The sequence below is a fragment of the Canis lupus genome, chromosome 2 (assembly GCF_011100685.1).
Source record: "Canis lupus familiaris isolate Mischka breed German Shepherd chromosome 2, alternate assembly UU_Cfam_GSD_1.0, whole genome shotgun sequence".
NCBI classification, from domain to species: Eukaryota; Metazoa; Chordata; class Mammalia; order Carnivora; family Canidae; genus Canis; species Canis lupus.
This window is the reverse complement of record NC_049223.1, coordinates 67,716,846-67,741,199: the sequence shown is the minus strand read 5'-3', so window position 1 is coordinate 67,741,199 and position 24,354 is coordinate 67,716,846. Positions and strand designations below refer to the sequence as shown.

The window sequence follows — 24,354 nt, the reverse complement described above, 5'->3', positions numbered from 1 at the left end:
CCCTCCCCCGAGCGCGACGGACACTTCAGCGCACCAACCACGAGGCCAGGCTGCGGAAGGCTGCTTCTTATTGGATAGAATCTGTACGGAGTAAGGAAGGGGCGGGCCATCATGGACCAAGTGGGGTTGGGGCGCGCGGCGGGTGTGCGGAGTGGGCGGGAAAAAGTGAAGCAAGACTGGAGGCCCGGCTGGGAGTTCCAGGTTGGCTTTGACAGTTAATGACACCGGCAAGTCCGGTGAAGCCTCTGAAATTGCCCCTGGGAGTGCAAATGAGGGAAAAATCAGTCTTAGAAGACAAATTGATAATATGTATCAAATGTCCTTTGGCCCAACAACTGAACTTTCAGGAATTCAAGACATAATCCAAGAAAGATATGGTGAAGGTTTGAGTAACAAAGATATTAATTGTAGCACTTACAACAGCCAAAAAGCCTCAAATAAGCCAACCAAAGAACAAAACAAAACAAAAGCAAAGGCAATATCCCAAATGTTCAACAAGAGATTGGTTAAACAGATCGCAGCAAATTTGTATCCTGAATCCCTGCCCCCTCCCACCCCATTGTATAAAATATTTAAACACAAGGGGAAAATGTTCACCAAACAGGATACAAAATTGCAGTTACAACAAAATCTCAATTTTGACTTTACAAGTGGTGATCTGACTTTACACAGTGGTTACAGGAGCCTCTCCCCTTCTTTGTGCATGTTTATATTGTCAAAAAGTTCTATAGTAAGTTCTGTAATAAACAGCTACTACTTTTATAATAAGAAAACAACCGTTTTTAAGTCAGGGAAAAGTAGTTTTTCTCAAAAGAGATGACCTTCTTTTGGAGAGGAAAAGTATTTCTACAGCTTTTTGGTGTGTGAGAGTTTCATCCACACCCCTATGAAGCAATCCCTGAGGCCCTGGCAAGACCAGCCCCAAGGGCCCTCTTGGACTTTTAGTCAGAAAAAATCATGTTTCCTCATAGGCCCTTTGCAACTTATTTTCTACATCCTGGTAGTGAATTTGATTTCCCTTCAGTGTGGTCTCTTCTATATAACCTCACAAAAGAAATGAACATTTATTCCCCCTCTGCATGCTGGACTGCTTACAAGGTGCCTGGCCTTGAAAGAGGCAGAGATTGTTAAAACCATTTTTCAGGAAAATATGCAGTGGTTAGCCCAGAGCCACATAGTGGCAGGGTCACAATTAAGACTGCGGAGGATGAGCTAGGGTCCCAGAGAGCCTGTCAGGATTTGTAGGGGTGAGGGTGAGGGTGGGGAACAAGAACATCTTTTCTGGTGGAAGCCTCTATGTAGCCAAAATTCACTTTACTCCGAGAAAGCCAGAGTTTATCAAGGTGTGCTGTGCCCAAGGCACCAGGCAAGGGACTTAGGAGCAGTTTTCCCTTTCTGCCACTAATCCCTACAGTGATTTCTACCAGGCATGGATCCCTCAGGAAGGAAAGGAACTAAGACTACACATAAATACACACAGTGTAAAGTTTATTTATTCAAATTTCAATAATTTCCTAATCTTTGGAAGCAGACTAAAGACCATAAGGGGGATATCGACAGCCCTGGGGAAGGAAGGATTACTTCATTCATTTACTCAACTTAATTTGTATTTATAACTGCTACCATCTACCTAGTATTGGATATTGCATGCCAGCCCTGTGCTAAACACTTTATATGCATTGACTCATTTAATTTGCACAACAGACTATATGTGTAATTACTTAATTATCTGCATTTTTTTAAATAGAGGAGATTAAGGCACAGAGAGATGAGCCTGTGGCTGGGCAGATCTGAGCTCAGGTCTGTCTGTCTGGTGTCCAGCATTACCAGGTAACAAGACAGGCAGTTTCTGCAGACATGGGACTCACGGTGCAGCTGGGTTCCAGCTAGAGGGATCTTGGAGGTGAAAGAGATGGACCTTGAAAGATACAGAGGATTTGGCTTTGGGTTGGGGGACATTTCAGGCCGAGAGAACATTCAGAGCAAACCATCAGAGGAGAGAAAGAGAATGGAGTGTGTTGTAGATTTTATCCAGTGGGTTTTTGGGAATTGGGAAGTTTCTTAGAACCATTATGATCAGATTCACATTTTAATAGGATCACTTGTAGGGCAGACTGGAGAGGAAAGAAAGAGAGGAATACAAGACAACCAAAATAATTTCTGTTCGTATTTTGTGGTAGGCAGAACAATCCGCCTCCCCCGAAGATGTTCGTGTCCTAATCCCTGAACCTTGTGACCATGTTACCCTTCCATAGCAAAAGGGACTTTGCAGATGTGATTAAGTTAAGGATTTTGAGATGGAGAGCTTATCCTGGATTATCTGGATGGACCCAATATAATCACAAAGGTCCTCATAAGGATAAGAGGAAGGCAGGAGAGCCAGAGAAGGCATGATAACATAAGCAGAGGTCAGAGTGGTGTGATTGTTGACTGAGGACCACAAGTCAAAGAATGATCACAGCCTCTGAAGCTGTAAACGCAAGGAAAGACTTTCCTCTAGGGCCTCCAGAAGAAACATACCTTCTGCTGACACCTTCGTGTTAGCCCCATAAGACCCATTTCCAACATCTGACCTCCTGAATTGTAGGATAATAAATTCGTGTTCTGGGCAGCCCGGGTGGCTCAGCGGTTTAGCGCTGCCTTCAACCCAGGGCCTGATCCTGGAGTCCCGGGATTGGGTCCCACATCAGGCTGCCTGCATGGAGCTTGCTTCTCCCTCTGCCTGTGTCTCTGCCTCTCTCTCTCTCTCTCTCTGCCTCTCATGAATAAATAATAAATCTTTAAAAATAAATAAATAACTTCGTGTTCTAAACCATCAAATTTGCAGTAACATTATGGCAGCAATAGGAAACATATATGCTCTTTGGGTGCAAGCAGCAGAAGCAGAATATGGCTACATCAATCAAGGAAGGAATCCACTGAAAGGATATAGTTGTATACAGGCAGCCTGAGGAATGATAGGAGCCAGGGCTGCTTTGGGTAATCTAGATACCAGGAATAAATGGACAAGGCTGAAGGGAATATTTATTCCCTCCTCTGGCTTTTTCCATAAGGAGAGACCTCTTTTAGAATAATACTCTTGTTTCTTTCCTCTCCAGAGGAGGAGGAGGCGTGTCTTATCTGATTGCTGAATTTAGGGAGAATGAACAAAGCTCAGTTCAGCTCTCCCCTCCTCTTTCTCTTTCAGATCTATCTGCCTATGTGAACCACATTTTTTTGCTCTCTTCCTCCATGCTCTAAATTTTCCAGGATCTGGCCTTCTCAGGGATGATTATTATTTTCCAGTACTGCCTGAGACTGGGTGGAAAAGATTGTTTTTGGGGGTTCAGTATTAGTAATTCCATGTGTGTGTCAGACCTAAAGGTGCATCTCTGACAGCTTTGTCAGTAATAAAGGGGATATTTTGACTTCCTTCTGTCCTACATCTGTAGCTACCTATCATTGGGTTCCACACTTGGATGAGGCTACCCTCCAACACAATAAATGATTTCTCATGAGGCTATGATTGGAATGACTCAGCTCGACTGTTCCCTGTATCTGTGTCATTCTACTCAAGATTCGAAGTTCTGGCTTGGTTTGGATTTCATGTTCACCCCTTGGGAAAGGTGGAGAATATCTTGATGAATAGTTCCCCCCAAGACTGCGGGGATGGGAGTAGTTCCCCAAAAGCAAATGACGACAGTTTCTGAAATAAGAGGGAGGAGCCATTGGGCATGCAGAAATGACAGATGTCCACAGCAGGGCGTATTGCAAAAATCCAGGAGAAAGTTAGTGAGGGACTGGCCTATGAAAGTAGAATTAATGGGAACTGACACGAGACCATATGCGGGTAATAATGTCCGTGTCTTGGGGCCAGGACTTGGGGGAGTGTGGGTCATTAATATTCATCTCATTCATTCCCTGATTCATTCAACATATAGTTAGTGGTCACATATTAAGTACCCAGCACTGTGCTTGGGGCCAGGGATCTGGTGCTGAACAAGGAGGGCAGGTGATCCACTCTCCTAGAACTTGTAGTCAAGGGAGTAACAAAATTCAAGTAAGGTGGCCATTTCAGTACAGGGATGAGGGCAATGCTGGAGAAGGTATAGGCTTCAGTGGAAATACAATGGAGGGGCACCTGTCCCAGATTTTAGGGGAAGTGACATTTAAGAGACATGAAACCTAGAGGATGAGGAGAGTTTGCCTGGAGAAGAGGGAGAGTACAAAGGCAGCTGCATGTGTCAAGGTCTGGAGGCAAAGGAACAGGTGGCAAATTGAGGAGAACTGTGGTACTCAGCAGAGGAACGCCTCTCCTATGTTGAAGTCCTATACTGCAAAGGGCTTGAGGGGCAGGGGACAGCCACATCTCCTCCTATTGAAGCTGAAAGTATAGAATCTTGCCAGCCTTTCTGGGAACTGGGGATTGAGCACATGACACGACACATGAAAGTCCTTTCCCAGGACTTTGACCTTTGAGAGAGAGAGGCAACGTGGCAGGGCTGTTCTTGGAGGGGACCTGGGAGTCTTGCAGCAGTGGGTGACCAGTGGCCAGTAGTGGCTGTCAACCAGGCTTTTTCTGCAGTATGTTTTTGCCCGTGTTCTTAGCCTAAGTGCTTTGGGTTCCCATCCATGTTTGGAGCTCATGAGCCCCACAAGTTATTCAACACAACCCTTCATTCTTTAGGTTAGCCACCAAATAGATGGTATAGGGTTGAGAGAGGGTCAATTACAACTTGAGAGGGTGAGGGAAGAAGCAAGAGGGTGGGAGACAGGGCTTTCCCCTTCAGTAAGAAGAGAGATGCCTTCAGAGGAAAAGCTCCCTTCCTGCCTACCTTTAGATGTTGAAGGAGGATTCAGTGCTTAATCTAACAGCCATCCTGGGGTTGTGAGGGAAGAGCTAAGAGATTCAGAGAGAAGCTGACCCAGAGGTGAACATCACTGTACTGCTAAATGAAACAACGTCGTATCACCTGCCTCTAGACTTCTTGTGGTGGGAGCCACATTCATTTGGGTATTCTGGTTCCTGCTGCTGAAAGCGCCTCATGTGACACTGCAAGCCATCTAAACCCTATGGGTCATAGTAAACATTAACTATGACCACCTGCATCAAAACTGTGGGGCAGATGGTTTTGTCCTAGGAGAGAGGAAAGAGAAGAAAAAGAGAATAAGAACTAAATCTGGGGAACCAACATCTGAGGAGAAAGAGGTGATCAGCAAAGGAGTCTGAGAACAATCAGAGAGCTAAGAAGAAAACCTGAAGTTTTGTTTTATTCAACACACTCTTTTTCATCTGGAAAACTCCTACTCATCCTTCAAAGTCCAGCTTAAATATCCCTTCTTCTATGAAGCCTTCCTGTGCACTTGGCCCACAGTCTCACACTCTGAGTTAGTTGTCCTGATGCTCTGGTTCCCACACATACCCTTCGTTTCTTGCGCTTATCATGATTTATTGTGATTTTCTGCTTTTACATCTGTCCCCTGCTCCAGGCTATGAATGAATTCCCTAAGAGCTGGGATGCTCTGACTGCATCTTCCAACTCAGCCTAGCATGGGGCTCGGCAGCTGGTGGTAATAATAAAAGCTAATGTTTGATGACTGATTATCCTATACCAGGCACTATGCTAAGTGCTTTACATATGGAAAATCATTTAATCCTCATGACAGCTTTGTGAGGTAAGTGCTACTATTAGTCTCAATTTATAGATGAAGAACTGTAAGGAGAAGTTATCTTTTTTTTTTTTTTTTAAAGATTCCATTTATTTATTCATGAGAGACACAGGCAGAGGGAGAAGCAGGCTCCCTGCCGGGAGCCTGATGCAGGACTCTATCCCAGGACCTTGAGGGTCATGACCTGAGCCAAAGGTAGATGCTCAATCACTGAGCCACCCAGGCATTCTGAAGTGAGAAGTTATTTAAATTCAGGTGATCTGACCCTCTGGCCTGTACTGTTACCATTGATAAATGTTTGTTGATTGACATGATAGGAGGAGCATTACCAAAGCCAAAGAAAGAGTTTCAAGGGTACATTAGTCAGCTTCAGCTACGTTATGGTGCAGTGACAAATAGCCCCCAAAATATCAGCTTCTAGAAAAGTTTACATGTCAGCTGCAGATCTGCTATGGTTCTGCCATGTATCAGGTGTGCTGGCTGAAGGAAAAGGCTCTATCTAGAACATTGCTGCTCTCAGGGGAAAGAGAAAAGAGAGATAGGGTTTTGGAGTGAGCTTGTACTAGGGAGATATGATAGTACACATCTCTTTCCAACTCCATGCTCAGTGATATCACATTGGCAGCTTGAAATCAGTCATGGTGGGAGTATTTATACCATGGAAATCAGCAAATTCTCCCCTCCCCTTCCCTGAGAGCCTGTTGTTAAGCACTTATCAGCATAGCCCCAGGAAAGGACAACAATGTTAGCTCTTAAAGCTTCTGCCCAGTGATGGCACAGGTCATGGAAGTACCACAGGTCACACACACTCATATTTTACTTGTCAAAGCAAGTTTCATGGCCAAGCTGCAATACCAGGAATATACTTCTCCCACTGGGAGAGGCCCACTAGGAGGGGCAGTGGATTATTTGTGAATAATGAAGTAATGCAGTCTGCCTCTATGAAGGAGTCCAAGATGAAAATTAAAAAAGCCACTTATAACTGGCCTTGAGAAGTTCATCCATGACCTTTAACAAGGGAGTAGTTTCAGTTGGAAGCTGGGGTGGGATGTGATTTTCGGGGAGCGAGGTATGAATTAAGATCCCTCATTCCTAAGGCTATCCAGGGGAAGAAGGGAGGCAGGTGAGTTGGTAACCAGATGGGGTGGCCAAGTGGAGGCAATGTGCCTGAGTGTCATTTTAGTACTAACCAATTTTTTTCTGCAACCAAGATTGGCATGAGGGAAGGCAAAGAATGAAAGAGAAAGAATCTCATTTTGAGGGTCCTAGAAGCACAAGAGCGGGGAATGGCAGAGAGAGAGAGGGAGAGAAGGGGGGAAAGAATCTCAAGCAGACTCTGCACTGAGTGTGGAGCACATTATCAGTCTCATGACTCTGAGATCATGACCTGAGCAGAAACCAAAAATCGGACACTTAACCGACTGAGCTACCCAGGCACCCAGCATCTATCACTTTTCTGGTGGTGGGGAGGACCCAAGAAAACACAGGATCTCAGAGCCCCATCCCCTCCCCATGATCCAGGGCAAAGCCAAGGACTCGAGACACCTCCAAGGGTCTCCTCATGACTTCATGTACTGCAAGGGGCAGCAGAATGTGTTTGCTGTCCATTGTGGATTGAGGGGTGGTGGGCACTGGTGACAGGTGGACTAGAAGAGGCCTCGATGGGGGTACAGGGAGCTTGCAGCAGGGACCTCTATGGACATACCTGCATGCCTTCTTGGGTGGAGCCTCGTGCAGTGATCAGCTGCTGTCACTACTGCTGCTATTAGAACAAGCCCACAGTCTCCTATCTAAAACCAGAGCAGATTCAGAATTTGGAATTCCTTTGGACTTTAGACAGAGGTGATTAGGGGCATGTGTAGTGTGTTACGTAATGTTGCTTAGTATGCTCCAGGGGCAGCCCTGTGTAATGAAATACAAGAATATTTCTGCAGCACAGTGTACAGGATACATAAATATTCTAGAGTCTCGTATTGTTTAAATCAGAATGTCTTTCAGGTCAGATTTTGCTGTCAAGTTTACTTTCGGTGCCAAATTTAAAGTCTTTACAGTTCAATCCTGGGAGTCACCCTGGCTCCTTCCTTTCCTTCCTTGCTCTCCCTCCAGATCCAAGGGGACAGCAAATGCCACCCCTCCTGTCTCCTCAACACCTCTCATGTCCTGCTCCTTCCTTCCATCCCTCCTGCCTGTCTTGGCGCAAGCCACCTTCCCCTCTCACAGGGATCCACAACCACCACCTCCTAGCTGACCTCCTGCAGACTCCAGTTTCTCCTCTCTACTGCCCCCAGAGGAGTTGCTCTAGAATGCAGACTTTTGACTTGGCCTGGGTGTCTCCTCAGGATACCAGCAGAACTGAAGAATGCTGTCTTTAATGGTCCTGGATATGGAAACCTATCTTTTGGAGTCTGGTGAGCAAGAAACAATTGTGTGCTCCCAGATGGAGGTCCAGGTGACTTACAAAGTTCCACACTGAGGTCTAAGCTATCTGCTACTCCCCCACAGAAGGAGGTGTTCTGCTGGGTGCAAGAAGCTCCCCGTACCCCACCCCCTCTCCATCCTCAGGAGTCATGGCCCCCCCTGACTGCTCAGGCAGGAGCCAGGTATGTGCCTGCCTGCTTATCAGGTACAAGTAATTTGTGCAAACACACATTCCAGAATCAATTTCTCAGGATTACGAAAGAGGACTAAGCTCCATTTTGCCTGAGAGTTCTTGCTGCAACTCCAAAAGCCAATGCTGACTCCCAGAGAGTCTGGTTGGTCACAGTCATGGCCCTGTTTCATAGGTTACTTGGGGCCACAGCTGTCTAGAATGAACGCAGGCAAGAGGCCAGCTCTCCTTCTTGTGCCTATAAAAGCCAAACAAAATCCCAGGTCCTCTCAGTTAGGGAAGCAGCCCCTGATCCCAGTGGTTACATGTATAAGACAAAAAGGAGAGAAACGGGAGCTCCAGGTTACTGGTCTAGCTTCAGTGAAAGAAGTGACCATGAGGCTTCCATTTCCCCCTCCCCTTTTGGTGTTCAAAGTTCTCCATAATTTAACTTTTAAAAAGTTGCTGTTTATGGAGCAAGTCTTTATACCAGGCCCTGTGTTCAGCTCTCTATACACTCTCACTGAGTCATTTCAATGCTCCTACTATGTCAGAACTATCATGATCTCTACCTTCTGGTTGGGAAAACTGAGTCCCAACCTGATTACTTGGCTTGCTTATCATACAGCTAGTGAAAGCTCCAATCACCTAGCATTTTCTTTTGTGATGGATGACTGTTTTTCACAAGTATTTGATGCCCCTCCCTGTTAATATCCTTGCCCTCTGAAAATTAGGCAAGAGCATATGACGTGCTTTGGCCAATGAAATATGAGCAGAAGTAACGTGTGCCATGCCAGGGAAGAAGCTTTCAAGAGCCGGTTCAGGATTCATTTACTCTCTTTTCCCTGCCTCTGAAGTTGTAAAGCCTGGGTTGAGATGGAGCCTTTATCAGCCTAGGTCTCTGACAGCCTATCTTGAGCAGACTACTAGTTGATTCAAATGAGCATATTCCTGTGAGCAAGGAACATATTTCATTGTTTTAAGCTACTGAGATGTTCTGGTTATTTCTTACTGCAGTAACACCTAGTCAGTCTTAATCAATCTCTCCCTCGTGTGGGGTCGGAATGAAGAGGCTGGACAGGAGACTCTTGCCATGTGGGTCAAAACCCACGTACCATAAGCTCTGAGTTCCAGTTACCTATACAGACTGATCCCTTGCCACCTGCCACAGTGCACCCCTTCTTCTGTGCCCTTCCTGGGCTTCACAACCCCACCTGACCTGGCAACCACTTCCCAATTTTTGTAACATGCTTCCTGCTCTTTTGCCACTCAAACCACAATTTTGAGATATGGTTTTCTAAAGAACTGGCTAAGCCCAAGCCATCTGAAAACACTTTCAGCTACTGTTTTGAGGTCACTGTGGCCAAATGCTTATTTCCATAAAAGCTGCCCATATTTCAAGAAGATGTTAGCGGTGACAAATACACTTTGTTGGAAAATGTTGCACCCTGGGCACTGCTTGTGAGGAAACCCTTGTGGAATGAACCAGAAGTTCTATTGAAAAATGATGATGCAGAACAGAGGGCACTGCATTGGAGGTGCTTCAAGAACAACATTTATTGAGCACCTACTATGTCTGACAATCAGAATTCTGTTGTCCCTGTGTCAGGGGACTTAGATGAGACAGACAAATGTGAGCAGAAGGTGATGATACAACATGATAAATGAGGCTTGGCTGCCTATTTTAGTCATTAATTCATCTAATGCATATTTATTGAGCTCTCCTGATATGCTAGGGACTGGGCATTAAGTGCAAACCAGACACGGACTATCTTTGCTTTCCCCAAGTTTATATAGTCTAACAACCCTGAGAGAAGTAGACACAGGGTGCTAAGGGAGCATTTAGCAGAAGTAAATAACCTAATCTGGGTGGGGGTGTGGTCCTAGGATAACTTTATTAAGGAGGCAAGAGAGTCCTGAAGGATGAGCAGGAAGGAGGCAGCAAAGAAGGGGGAAGGGCATTCCAGGCGGGGGAACAGTTGAAGCAATGGCCTGGAAGCATGAATCAGCTTAGCACATTTGCTAAGTGCAAACAGTTTAGTATGACTAATGCAGAGGGTTTAAACTAAAGAGGAACAGCAGATGAGGTGAGAGACTAGACTGACAGGGGCTCCATCTCAAAGGGTCTTGGGTGCTGGCTTTAGGTGCTTGGACTTAACCTGAAGACGGTAGAAGCCCTTGCAAGAGTTTTTTGTTGCTGTTGTAGTTTTTCTTTCTTTCTTTCTTTCTTTCTTTCTTTCTTTCTTTCTTTCTTTCTTTCTTTCTTTCTTTCTTTCTTTCTTAGATTTATTTATTTATTTATTTATTCATGAGAGACACAGAGAAAGGCAGAGACCTAGGCAGAGGAAAAGCAGGCTCCCTGGGGGGAGCCCGATGTGAGACTCTTTCCCAGGACCCCAGGATCATGACCTGATCCAAAGGCAGATGCTCAACCACTGAGCCACCCAGGTGTCCCCTTGCATTTTGAGCTAGAGTGTGTTTTTTTTTTTAATTTATTTATTTATGATAGTCACAGAGAGAGAGAGAGAGAGAGAGAGAGAGAGAGAGAGACAGAGACACAGGCAGAGGGAGAAGCAGGCTCCATGCACGGGAGCCCGATGTGGGATTTGATCCCGGGTCTCCAGGATCGCGCCCTGGAACAAAGGCAGGCGCCAAACCGCTGCGCCACCCAGGGATCCCCCGCGCTGGAGTGTTTATGGTGTGAGGTACAGTAACAAAGATGCTAAACTGAAAATGGGGTAAGCAAGGTAGAAATTTACTTCTTGCTTATGTAAAAATCCAGATAGGCAAGCCAGAGTGGGCATGATGACTCCACAATCATGTGGGACCCTGGTTACTTCTGGTTTGTTGCTTTGGCATCTTCAACATGCAGCTTCCTTCTTGTGGTCCAGGAGGGCAGCTCCAGCTCCCACCATCACTTCTGCATTTCAGCCAGCAAGGAGAAGTATGAGGGATGTGGAAGACATACCCTTCCCTTTAAAGGCATAACCTAGAGCTTTCCCACATCACTTTCATTCCCATTGCACTACCCAGAATTCAGTCGCAGGGCCACTGCTAATGGACAGGGTGCTGGGAAATGTAGTTTCTATTCTGGGCAGATAAGTGTTTAGCTAAAAGGCAGACGCTCCATTACTATAAGAAGGAGGAATGCTGGGAAGCAACCAGCTGGCTTCCACAGGGAGTGACGGTCCTATTTGCCTTTTGGAAGGATCTCTCCTGGAAAGGGTGGAAGAAGGAGTGGATGGTAAGAGATCAGAGCCAAGGAAATGATCCAAATGAGAGCTACTGAGGCCTGAACCGAGGCAGAGACATCTGGGGTGGAGGAAGTGAACAGAGGCTTATGAGAGAGGTGGAGATTGAATGGACCAGGACTTGGTGACCAACTGACTATACTTCTCATTTACTATACTTACCACAGTACTGTGACCAGCGTGTAATGAGTGTTTATGAGGGAGAGAATGTGGGAGGTGAGAGCAGGAGCCAAGGACAATAGGAGTAATAATAATGGCTTCTGGAACTACCTTGACTGAGGAATATCAATATTTAAAGGTAAATATCAGGGGTGCCTGGGGGCTCAGCTGGTCAAGTGTCTGTCTTAGGCTCGGGTCATGATCCTAGGGTCCTGGGATAGAGTCCCACTTTGGGCTCCCTACTCAGTGGGGACCCTGCTTCTCCCTCTGCCAGCCATTCCCCCCTGCTTGTGCTCTCTCTCTCTCTCTCACTCTCTCTGACAAATAAATAAAATCTTAAATATATATATATATATATGAAAATATCAAATATATACTTTTTTTTAGAGAAATAACTACTACCAACTGGTCCTCCGGCTGGTTCCAAGCTTTCAGTCATTTGTAGCTATAAATGCAGTCTCTTGGGCATTAACTTGGTCTTTCCAATTCCTCCCTCCCCCCTTTCCTCCTCCCTCCCCCCTCTTCCTCCTCCTCTTCCTCATCCTCCTTCTTTCTCACTCCTTCTTCCTTTCTTTATCATTTTTTTGTCTTTCTATTTTCAAATGTTAATCTCATCCTGGACTCCAAGTCCCAGTAGGTAGGACTCGTGGTGGGAAGGGAGGTGGACACTGTCTGCCCTCTCCTCCCTGCCCTCTGATGGGGAGGAACAGAAGGAAACCAGGACCTGCGTCCTTAGGTGTCCCCTGAAGGCTCTTGGCTGGCCCCTTCTTCACTGCTTGTAACATGGCTGAGTTCCTGTCGTCACAGCCACTCGGCGCATTGTCTATAGACACAGAGTGTGGGGCTGGGCACCTCACAGGCCATGTTGGGAAAGGACTTCCTGCCAAAGAGCTGTCCTCTGCCCTCAGCCTTGGGCTTGCCTCTTTACCCCCAGCAAGCCTGCTGCCCCCATCACATCTACCCTCTGCAGCCCTAATCCCGGGGCCTGTGGACATTGGCAGAGTCTTTCTTCTTCTTGTCTGCTGGCCATCCAGTCACACCCTTGATCTTCTCTCTCCGATGCCCTTTGCACTACTTCACTTAGCACTGGGGCAGGTCAGAAGTGCAGTGGCTCAGCTGACACCCATGGGAATGCGAGGCCAATCCCCTCTAGTGGCACCCCCAAGCTTGATGAATGATTCTTTTGGCTCTGCTCCACTTGTCTAGGGCTGTGTAATAGACCACTTCAAACTTTGTGGCATGAACTACCATGAATTTTACCACCCTCATGGGTTCTGTGGGTCAGGAATTTGACAGGATGCAGGGGGGATGGCTGGACTCTGCTTGTGGTAGGCAGCCTCCAAGATGCCTCCCAGTGCTCATCCCCTTGTGTTCCAGTCTGCTCCCACTTTGTATCAAGCTGGGTCTGTGTGGTCAATCGAATATGGCAGAAGTAAAAGTACATCACTTTTGAGTTTAGGTTATAAAAGATACTGTGGTTTCTGCCTCTATGTCTTTTGGGTCATTTGGGGAGAAGCCAGCTGCTATACTGTTAGGACACTCATCCATGGAGAGGCTTGTCTGGAGAAGAACTGAGGCCTCTCTCCAATGGCCATGTGAGGAAGCTTGGAAGTGGATCCTCTGGTCCCAGAGAAAGTCTAAGATGACTGCAGCCCTTGGTCAACAGCAAGACTGAAACTTTGTGAGACACCATGAGTCAGAACCACCTAGGTGTGCAGCTCTCGGGTTCCTAACTGTCAAAAACTGATAACTATTTGTTGTTTGAAGCTGTTACATTTTTGGATAATTTGTTATGTAGCATTAGGTAACTAATATACTGCTCCAGGATGTTTGTGCCCTTAGCTGAGAAGACTCAAATGGCTGGGGGCTGGGATCACCTGGAGGCTGCTTTATTTAGGTGGCTGGTGCCTTAGCTGAGATGGCTCAAAGGTTCTGTCAGCTTTGCCACCTGGAGGGCTGACACGTGGCCTGTCCATGTGGCTTGGCTTGTCATGGCATAGTAGCTGGGCATGAGAAGGAGTGTCTGTAGAGTAAGCTTTCCAAAGCTCGCCTCAAAGTCAAGCAGAGTAATTTCCACTGTGTTCTGCTGCTACAGGTGAATCACCAAGGATAGTCCAGATTCCAGGGGAAGGAATTTAACTGATTCTCTTGATGGATGAGTGATGAGGTCACATTGCAGAAGAATAAGTGGGATGGGAGATATGATGGCTATCTTTGCAAAATACAGTTAGAGCTCTGCCTCAGGGAGAGGAACCTATTGGTCTGCCCCTCAGGAAAGAAGGGATACATGGCTTTTTACCAGCAACTCACCTCCAGCCCTTGGAATTGTGCTGGTTCTGCTCAAGTGCCACTTCCTATTAAGCCCTGAGAGGAGCTGGCTATCCTCTGAACTTGGAAAGTAGAGTAGTACATGTCTTTTCTTCTCAGCTGTGGATTATGGTGCTAATTTCCCTTTCTGGATAAACAAGGAAGGTCCCAGCTGGCACCTTCTCCCATCAATGCCCACCACCCTTTCCCTACCAGCCAGTCAGTCCTGTACTCATCTACTAGCTAGGAATGATGACCTCATTTTGCAGAGCAGGAAGTAATCTGACTAAGGTCATGTAGCCAGCATAGTAGAGCAGGGACTAAGTACCCTGACCCCTAAGTCCATGCTCTAGGGCCCTAGGATTCCAGAAAGTCTACTGGGCATTGGAACCTTAGCCTTGGTCTCCTCAGGGCTCTGCTGAGGGTGAGGTCAGTGTGAGCAGTGTGAGAGGGAGGGGCTGGACTCTGCCTGAGGATTTGGGCTAGTAATTAGGTGTGCTGTTGGGTGAAAGGGCAGGAGAAGCAAGAAAAGGAAAATCCACTTTTACTTCCTTTTCAGGCCTGTCCCCAGTCAGTGAGTTTTTCAGTGGCTAGAGGGTGACAGCCCTAGACTCACTGGCCCTCTGTGTTTGTTGAACTGAAACCCCCTCTCTGTCTTGGAACCTTTGGTTGGAGAGCCCTCTGAGCTCCTGGGACCTGTGAGCACTGGAGAGATTTCTGGCCCCAGTGAACAGGTCTCTTGCCAGTGTCCAGCCTGCCCGGCCCTTCTGCTCCCTGTGACCCCCTACTTCCCATCATGCCACACCTCCAGATTCCAGGATGGGGCAGTTCCTAGCGCCTAATGCCTGCCAGGCACTGAGCTCTGGGGACCCAGAAATAAGTGACATATAGCCTCTGTCCTTGAACAGGTCACAGTCTAGCAGAAGGAGAAACATGAGGTATTAACTGCCCGGTGTCAGGGCACAAAGGTAAGAATCACAAAGGTGAGAATGGCCAACTAATGATAAAAGTAACAACATGGATGAATCTCAGAATCATCCTGCAAAACCAAAGAGTACAGACTGTATGATTCCATTTTTAAAAAGCTCCAGGCCAGGTAAGACTACAGATTATATATAGAGAAAGTGAGATCAGTAGTTCCTTGGGGAGGTGCGGGGGGTGGGGTGTTCGGCTGGGAAGAGGTGGGAGGTGATGGATGTTCTGTAGAGTGTCCTGAGGATGAAGAATATTCTGAAGTAGTGAAAATGCTCAAAATTTTGATAGTAGTGTGGGTCACATGAGAATATTTTCTTGTTAAAGGTGAACACCTTGTTAAAACTGTATGCCTAAGATCTGTGAATTTCATCATATGCATGGACAGCATTCAAAATAGTCCCCAGTGACCTCTGCATCCCGGTGGGCATGCCCTTGTGCAAACCCTGCCCCCTGGATTGTATTGGGGGGGGGGTCTGTGTGGCCCATAGAATATGGCAGAAATGACGGTGAGTCACTGCTGAGATTAGGTTATAAAAGACACTGCTGTACCATCTTAGTCTCTCTCTCTGCGTGTTCTGGAAGAGGTCATGTGCTGAGCATCCCTATGGAGAAGGGCATGTGGCAGAGGCACTGAAGCCTCCTACTGAGAGCGATGTGAGTGAACTTATGGTACGTGGGCCCTTCAGTCCCAGGTAAAGCCTTTGGTGTCTGCAGCCTTGGCTCGCTGCTTGACCACAAACTCGTGAGAGACCGTCAGCCAGGCCACCCAGCTAAACTGCCTCCTGACTCTGCCTCTCAGAAGTTGTGTGAGATAGTAAATACTTATTGCTTTAAGCCATTACGTTTTGGGCGTTATTTGTTCTGCAGCTATAAATGATGAATACAATATTTGAATAAATAAAGTGTGGGGAAAACAGCCCCTAAGTGCTCTTGGCCCAGCTGGCTTTCCTGGGGACCTTCAGGTACTTTCTGTGACTCAGATTTCTAGGCTCAGTCTCCAGAACAGGGAGATGAGGGGCCTGGAGCTCTGTCCAGACATCAGGAACTGGTGTCCCCAACATAGCCACAGCTTCTACCCACAGCAGCAACCCCGAAACAGCTGCACACAGCCCCCAGCCTGCATCTGCTGTGGGAAGAAGACTCCAAAAATGCTCCTTCACCCCCACCCCTACCCCTGCCTTGTGGCTCTGTGTACCTGCAGGAATCCACGCAGGGCTTAGAAGCTAATCACAGCTACTATTTTTGGAACACTTTTTATGTATCAGGTGATATGCAAAGTGCCTTCTGTGCATCTTTTAATTTACTCTTCCCATCATATTAGATATTACTAAACCTATTTTACGGCTGGGAAAACTGAGACTCAGCATATTGAAGCCAGCTGCCCGGGTCCTAGAGCTACTAGGTGTGGCCGCTTTAGACTTAAATCCAGATTTGTCTAGTTCCCCAACTGAAAGGCCGGGAAGCAGCAACCCCAGTCCTGAAAATATTGTTCTTATCTATTCCCTGTGAGAAAAAAACCCACTCACATTTTTTTTTTTTTTTTGTCAGAGAAAAGGCCACAATCTCAACCCAGATTACTTGGGCCATGATATAAAAAGACTGGTTGATGATATTCCAGTGCCAGAATCTCAGAGATCACGGGAATCCCAGAGGAGGAAACTGGGATCCAGAGAGGAAAGTGACTTTCCCAAGGACTCCTGCCTGGTGCTGTTTTACTGCAGTGCTCTGCCTCTGCCACACAGAGGGGAATGGTCACCCTGAGGTAGAGGCACAATAGGGTAAAGGATGGCTTTGGGGGAGGAGAATGAAAGAGAGAGGGAAGTCAAAGGTAACAATGGCAAAATTAAAATCTCCTAATTTTGTCTTGGGTCAACCCTGTAATGGCTAGGGGCTATGTGAACCAGCATCACAGATGGTCCCCTGGAGAGCCTAGGCAGCACCAGAGGACATCACAGAACAGCTTCGAGAACAGTGCCTGGTTTGTGGCAGGGCCTGTTAAAAAGCACTGTGTTACTCATTTGTGCTGATCTTAGGTTGCCCTATTCATTCATTCATTCATTCATTCATTCAAAAAGTATTTATTGACCATCTGCTATCTGCTAAGTACTGGTTTAGGAGCATGAGATATTTCAGTGAACACAAGTTCCTTGTCCTTATGAAGTTTAAAATACATAGACTTAATATATAAATTCCAATGTATCCTATAAAGTGAAAGTTATTGCCAAAGAAGAAAACGTAAAGAGAGGGTAAGACCTGAGAGTGAAAACAGTGCGTGGTGGGATGGAGGGGTGGGTGGGTTGACATCTTTACAAGGAGGATCAGGTCAGCTTCCTTGTGAAGGTTTCTTTCTTTCTTTTTTAATTTATTTATTTATCCCCCCCCTCTTTTTAAATTTAATTTAATTTAGGGACCCTGGGATCATGCCCTGAGCCAAAGGCAGATGCCCAACTGACTGAACCACCAGATGCCTCAGAAGATTTCTTTTGATCAAAGACTTGAAAGAGGTGAGATGTGCCATATCCAAGTGAGTTATATGGACACCTTGAGGAAGCACAGTCCCAGCAAAATACATAGCTGATATATTAGAGGTAGACGGAAATTATGTCTGCCGTTTACTCTCAAATAGTTCAGAAAAAAATAAATTATATGGACACTTAGATATAAGTAGATACACAGTATGCTTGTGTATACACCCATATATAAATATACATGTACGCAGAGAAAAAGAATGATACAAATAGTGTTAAAATGTTAATATTTGGGGAATCTAGGTGAAGGGTATATACTTTTTTTTTAGAAATTCTCTGTATGAATTTTCAAAATAAAATATTGTTTTAAAGAATTTATATATATATGTATATATATAATTTTATTTATTTAAGAGAGAAAGAGAGCATAAGCAAGGGAAGGGGCAGAGGGAGAGGGAGAAGCAGACTCCCTGCTGAGTAGGGAGACAGATAGGGGGCTGGATCCAGGACCCTGAAATCATGACCTGAGCCGAACACAGCTGCTTAACCGGCTGAACCACCCAGGTGCCCCAAGGTTTTATATTCTTAAAAAAGAAGAAAAGTTTCTAGGCGGAGGGAGCAGCCTGTGGGAAGAGCCTAAGGCAAGAGAATGCCTGAGGGGCGCCCAGCTGGTTCAGTCAGTGGAGCACGTGACTCTTGATCTCAGGGTTGTGTGTTCAAGCTTCACACTGGGTATAGAGATTACTCAAAAATAACTTGATTATTAAAGAAAAAAAAAAGAGACAGAGAGTGCCTGAATATGTGAAGGGAACACTTAAGAGTGTCAGCAAAGAGAGAAAGGGGATACATTAGTGGTTTTTACCTGCCTGGACTGCAATCCTCTTCTTTAGATAATGACGACCTATTTTTCCTTTGGGGAACCACCCTTTTTTCACTGTCTTTCCCTATTGACCCCATCTCCCACCTGGGGGAAAGGGGTGGCTCTAGACCCGGGCCCAGCCAATCAGAGACAGGGCTGAGGAGACAGTCCTGGGGTCCAGGGCTGGTGCTGTTGTGAGAGTCCACCTGAGGAAGAAACAGGTCCTGAGGAATGCAGAACTGAGATCTGAAGCAAAGTCTGCATCTGAACTTTCCCCCTCCAGTGGCTTCCATACATGAGGCAAAAAGAACTCTGCCTTTGGCTTGAGCCAATGTGAGTGGAATTTTTTCTTACTCGCTACAAAAAAAAAAAAAAAAAAAAAATGTATTGACTGATTCAAAGTGTCAGGGACAGCTTCTCTGAGGAAAGGACATTTACACAGAAACCTGCAGGATGAGCAGCAGCAGGGCAGGTGAAGAGGTGGGGAAAATGTTCCAGGCAGAGGGACCAGCAAAGGCCAAGGCCCCAGGAAAGGGTGAAGTGGGTTGGAGGACCCATAGGACAGTGGGCTAAGTGGTGGCAGGAGAGCTAGGAACTGGGCAGAGAGGAGGCTGGAGCCAGGTCCCTGATGGGAGGCCTCACAGGTGGTGTCAGGAATTGGGGACTTTACCCCACTAGCAACAGGGAAGTCTTGCAGCCTTTGAAATAAGGAGTGACTTAATTTGCATTTTGCCATTATTTGCATTTTAATAACTCTGGGGGCTGTGTGGGGACTAAATTGACAGGAAGGAATAGTACAGGGGGATTACTTAGAAAATTATTGTAGACCTCTGGGCTAGAGATGATGAGCATGACTCAGACAGAGTCAGGGTAGCGGGCAGAACAGAGATTGGATGGCTTTTGTGGCAGCTAGTTTCCCAAGATGGTCCCAGCGAACCAGACTCATCCCACATTGAATCTGGGACAGCTCTATGACCTACTACAGCCAATAGAATGCAGAGGAAGTGACAGTGTGCCTTTCAAGGGCAGGAGGCCTGCTGTCCATGTCATTAAGGACTCTGCTAAGTGGCCTCTGTGAAGAGGCCTACCCAAAGGACCCAGAGTCTCTCACAGACACCAAGTGTGGATAGAAGCCTCTGGCTCCCTCTAGAGTGGAACCGTTGACTCTGGCTCTGACGACCTATCACACGAGCACAGTCTCCGTATCTCTGACTGGCGCACAGTCTCTCTATCTCTGACTGGTGCGTTCACTGGAGGCCTAAGAATGTGGGGATGTTTAGTCAGCGGAGGGGGAGGGGAGCAGAGAACCCTGAGATACAGACATGTTTGCCTGGCCCCACTTTTCCTGGGTGTGAATGAGCAGTTGTCCAGAGGAGAACATGACCACTATAGTAATTGAGAAAGATGCCCAGCTTGGGTCAGGCTTGCGTGACTCAGTGCTCAGCACATGGGACCTGGTCCCAATTTCTTGGGGGAATGGAATGGAACTATACCACCCACCGCCTCATACTAGGTTGACTCTCCCTGAGCCCCTGACCCCTGCTGGGTATCCCTCAGCTCAGGTCTGCAGACAAACCTCCCTGTGGGGCTGCTTCTCCCACACTGCCTCAGCAGTATCCTTCTGATACGTTTCTGGATTTTCTCCTCTGGCCTCCTGCATCCCAGGGTAATAAGAGTAGTTGGTACTACTTAGAATGCATTTATGAAGCTATGTACCAGGCACTAGGCAAAAGCTTTTACAATACTCATGGATTCCTTACACCAGTTCTAGGAAGTAAGTATTCTTGTGGCCATTTTATAGATGACTAAAGGGGGGGTTCACACAGGATAAGTAAGTTTGCCAAGGTCACACAGCCAGGAGATGGATAGAGGCTTATCTACCCCTGAAATGTGTTTTCTTGTTATCTAGAGACAGTATGGCTCTAGATAAATGTTCAGCCCAGGATGGTTTTTGCCCCATCCTACCTCTGATGATAAGACCCTGATACCTCTTTCAAGAGTACACAGCTTTGACCTCTTTGCCTGCTATGCTTCAAGTTCATTGAAGCAGGGGTTCTCAAAGTGTGGTTCCTGGGCCAGCAGCCTCAGCATCACCTGGGAACTTGTCCAAAATGCATATTGTCCAGCCTACCCCAGACTTACTGAATCTGAAACTCTGGGGTGAAGCCCAGACATCTGTTTGGACAAGGCTTCCAGGTGATTTTGCTGCACACCCATCTGAGAACCACTGGAGAAGGTGGGAGGGGTCCTGTTTTTTTTCCATTCCCTCCTGTGCGGCTCCCGGGGTTGGCAGCTGGAGAAAGGGAGGATTTTCAGCTGAGTAGTTTGTATTTGGTTGTTATTGTTTTCCTATCACATTTGTCAGAAATGACTCAGGTCCGGCTTGGGAGAGGGTGTGGGAATTCCTTAACTGTCACACCCTATTACTATTTTTTCACATTTCTGCTCAGCCTGAAAAAAGAGTGAAAGTAAACATAAAGTGATCCAAACTACCAAATTCAGCATCTCAGCACCTGGTCTGTGTAGGGAAGGGGTGTCACAATAGTCCTACATTCAGTCAACATCCTCGAACTTCCGCTGCTCAATGCCTCACCAATGCTTGGTTCTGCCTGCCTCTGTGTCAGGGGACACAGACACCTCACTAATAACTAGAATTCTGGGTTCCCAGAGTCAGGGTCCAAGGTTTGCTCTCACATGACCCTGGGCTATGCCATTCCAATTTCCTCACTGTGCAGCCTTGAGGTTGAGTCCTGGCACTGCCACCTGCCAGCTGTGTGATGTTGAGAAATATCATTTGGCCTCTCTAGGCCTCAGATTCCTCCACAGTGAAATGAGAGTAATAATTCCTGCCTGGCAGGCTTGCTGTGAGGATGGAAGAAATGTATGTAGCATAGTGGTGCCACACACTCACTGTGTGACCTGGAGGAGGTTAGCCTCTCCTGTGTGTTGCCTCCCCTATAATACCAACAGCAGACATCACATAGGGTGGCGGTGAGGTCAGGGGTTACATCCGTCTTACAGCAAGGCCATGAGATGGCAAGTACCCTGGCAATGTTAGCTATTATTACCACGAAGTGCATAATGTGGTGCCCGGGGCCCAGAAGATGCTCTATCCATGGTGGCTGCTGGTATTATTCGTTTCCATCCTTAACTTGAAGACAGTTCTGACCTTACAATGCCTATGACTGCTTTCAGCTCCGGGTTGCTTCAGAGTCTCCCTTTCACTGATGCCTTCTGGGAGTTTGCAGTTGATGCCCTTTCTGCCAGTTCATCTTTTTTTTTTTTTAAGATTTTATTTATTTATTTGACACAGAGAGAGAGTATGCACACAAAAAGGGGGAGCTGCAGGTGGAGGGAGAGGGAGAAGCAGGCTCCCCGCTGAGCAGGGAGCCTGGTACATATGTGACTCCCAGGACCCTGGGATCACGACCTGAGTCAAAGACAGACACTTCACCAACAGGCACCCCTCTGCCAGTTCATCTTGTGTCTGACTCTGAGTTCCAGCCTCTCTTGGGTCTCCTGTTGTTTGCTCTTGGTTTGGTCTTTGCTTTCTTTGTTCTGGCTTCCTGCCCCATTCCTAGGTTCTATCTCATAGGCATAAAGTTTGCCAGATCAAAGTTGAGTCCCAGCTCTGTTACTCACTAGCTGTGTGACCTTAAACACAGGATTTAACCCCAATTTTTTCATCTGTAAAGTGAGACCAATAGGGGAGCCTGGGTGGGTCAGTTGGTGAAGTATCTGCCTTTGGCTGATATCGTGATCTCAGGCTCCTGAGACTCCCTGCTGTCAGACTCCCTGCTCAGTGGGGAGCCTACTTGTCCCTCTGCCCCTCCCCCAACTTGTGCTCTCCCTCTGTCAAATAAATAAATAAAATCTTAAAAATAAATAAAATGGGAGTAATACTGAGAATTTTGCAGGGCTGTCTAAAGATTAAATGCAGTCATTGTCAATATTCAGCATGGTCAGGGCCTGTTGCCCATCCAGTGCTCCACGATGCTTATTTACTTCTCTTTCCATTTCTTCCTATGGTCCAAATCCCATAATCATTCTGACCTGGTATACTGATCTGTAAAAGGGGGAAATAACATTTCCAGCCTCTGTATGATATTCAGTTTCCTTTTTTCTTTAGTGTTTTGACTTTATTGGGGTGGAAAAAGCAACAATGTACCGTACTAAAGACTCTGCTTTCTCCCATCCCTTGCTGCTATGTGGCGCTGAGTATGTTTTAGACAATGATATGAAAGGAAGTGTTGAGTAGTGGTATGGATTGAACTGTGTCCCCACCTCCCCCAAAATTCTGTGAAAGTTCTAAGCCCCAGTACTGCAGAATGTGATCTCATTTGAAAATAGGGTCTTTACTGGGGTGCCTGGGTGGCTCAATGGGTTAACGGTCTGCCTTTGGTTCAGGCCATGATCCCAGTGTCCTTGGGATGGAGCCCCATCATGTCATTGCCAGTTGAGGGCTTCCCTGCTTCTCATCTCCCTCTGCCCCTCCCCCCTTCCTATCCCTCCCCTGTTCCTACCCCTCTGCCTGTACTCTCTCTCTTGCTCTTTCTCTTAAATAAATAAAATCTTAAAAAAAAAAAAAAAGAAAATAGGCTCTTTATATAGATAATCAAGTTAAAATGAGGCCATTAGGGTGGGCCCTCGCCCAATATAATTAGAGTCCTTATTAAAAGGGGAAATTTGGACACAGGGAAGATGACATGAAGACACACAGTGAGAAGACAGCCATATGAGCAGGGGAAGATTCTCCCCTAGAACCATCAGAGAGAGCATGGCACGCCGACACCTTGGTTTTGGACTTCTAGCCTCCAGAACCGTGAGACAATAAGTATCTTGTTTCAAGCCACCCAGTTTTTGGTACAGCAGCCCTAGGAAATTAAGCAATGTGCAATGGCTGATGGCCGCCTGAGCAAGCTCTCCTGGTGACTGCAGTGTGTAGCGCTGGTACTTAACATAGTCAACATAGTCGACAATTGGCACGGAGATGGGCACTGATGAGTCAGAGGGGACACTGAACATGAACAAGTCATACTGATTAAATGTTAGCCCTGTGAATGCTCCAGCAGCCATGTTGGGCCATGAGGCTAAAGCCCAGGAACTAACTAGGCAGAATTGAAAGAAGGGAGGAGCCTTGGTTCCTGATGACTTTGTGAAGCTTCCACGCCAGACGTGGACTGCCCACCTCCAACGGTATACTATAGACATAGAAGGATAAACCTGTGTTTGTTCCTCACTTTGTGAATTTTGACCTTTTATTTTCCTCAGCCAAACCCAAATTGAACCGATGTGCAATCCCATGAGGCATTGGGAAGCCTGAATGAAATGATGAGCCAGAAAGTATTTCGTAAACCCTCCAGTTCTCTACACACGTAAGGCATTTTTATTTAGGAAGAATAGGTTGATATTGACTGACGCCATCCTGGCCAGAGATCAAAGGCTCTTTGTCCTGCTTCAGCCACATGTTTTTGAGAGCTGTGCATGGATAACAGTGGTACAAGAGACTGGCAGAAGAGGGGCCACCAGCCTCTGGCTTGGATGCCAGCAGGATGACTGGGTGGCTTTTGTTGAGCTGGGGCCAAAATGACCAGGCACTGGTTGGCAGGTGCACATAAAGGCTAAACTGGGATGGTTGGGTGTAAATCTGGCTCCAGCTTCCCTTGCTATGTAACCCTGGGCAGGTTACAGAACTTCTCTGATTTTCAGATTCGTCATCTGTAAAATGGGAACAGTTATAGCCCCTATAACATAGAGTTATCATGGAGATTCAGTGACATCACATACCCAGTAGGGAAAAAAATAAATCCACAGCTTATCTGTATCCAGCCCAGGTTACAGACTTTTCTGTTCTGACTACTAACCCTTGACAAATTAAAAATGGACAGAGTGCATTCTGGCTTGTTCCTTCTTACCTTGTTTGATTCATTTAATAAAAATACTAAATGTGTCCACCATGTGCTTTACCATGTACCAAGTGATAAAACAGCTAGTAAGGGGGACTTAGCCATGGTATCCAAATACAGCCAGCTCAGAGAATATTAAAAAAAAAAAGCAGAGCCAAAGTTTGTTAGAGTGTCCCTCCTCTTCTCTTACTAT

The 24,354-nt window shown here is 46.5% G+C and overlaps 1 protein-coding gene and 1 long non-coding RNA gene across 3 annotated transcripts in view; one reads left to right on the top strand and one right to left on the bottom strand.

The window, feature by feature from the left end:
- Positions 1–7,466, bottom strand: part of AK2 (adenylate kinase 2) — a 29,081-nt gene extending 21,615 nt beyond the window's left edge. Inside the window, exon 1 of the mRNA XM_038531171.1 lies at positions 7,355–7,466. Coding sequence (XP_038387099.1) covers positions 7,355–7,360 — 6 coding nt within the window. The 5' untranslated portion in view covers positions 7,361–7,466. The remainder of the gene's footprint in view (positions 1–7,354) is intronic.
- Positions 7,467–11,298: 3,832 nt separating this feature from the next.
- LOC119870045 lies at positions 11,299–24,037 on the top strand. 2 transcript variants are annotated; one of them, XR_005355064.1, is made up of 4 exons: positions 11,299–11,480; positions 16,477–16,690; positions 17,336–17,432; positions 23,527–24,037. It is a non-coding gene; the product is annotated as an uncharacterized LOC119870045 (long non-coding RNA). The 2 variants fall into 2 exon arrangements; XR_005355065.1 differs by lacking the exon at positions 11,299–11,480 and adding an exon at positions 14,742–14,921.
- Positions 24,038–24,354: the final 317 nt, after the last annotated feature.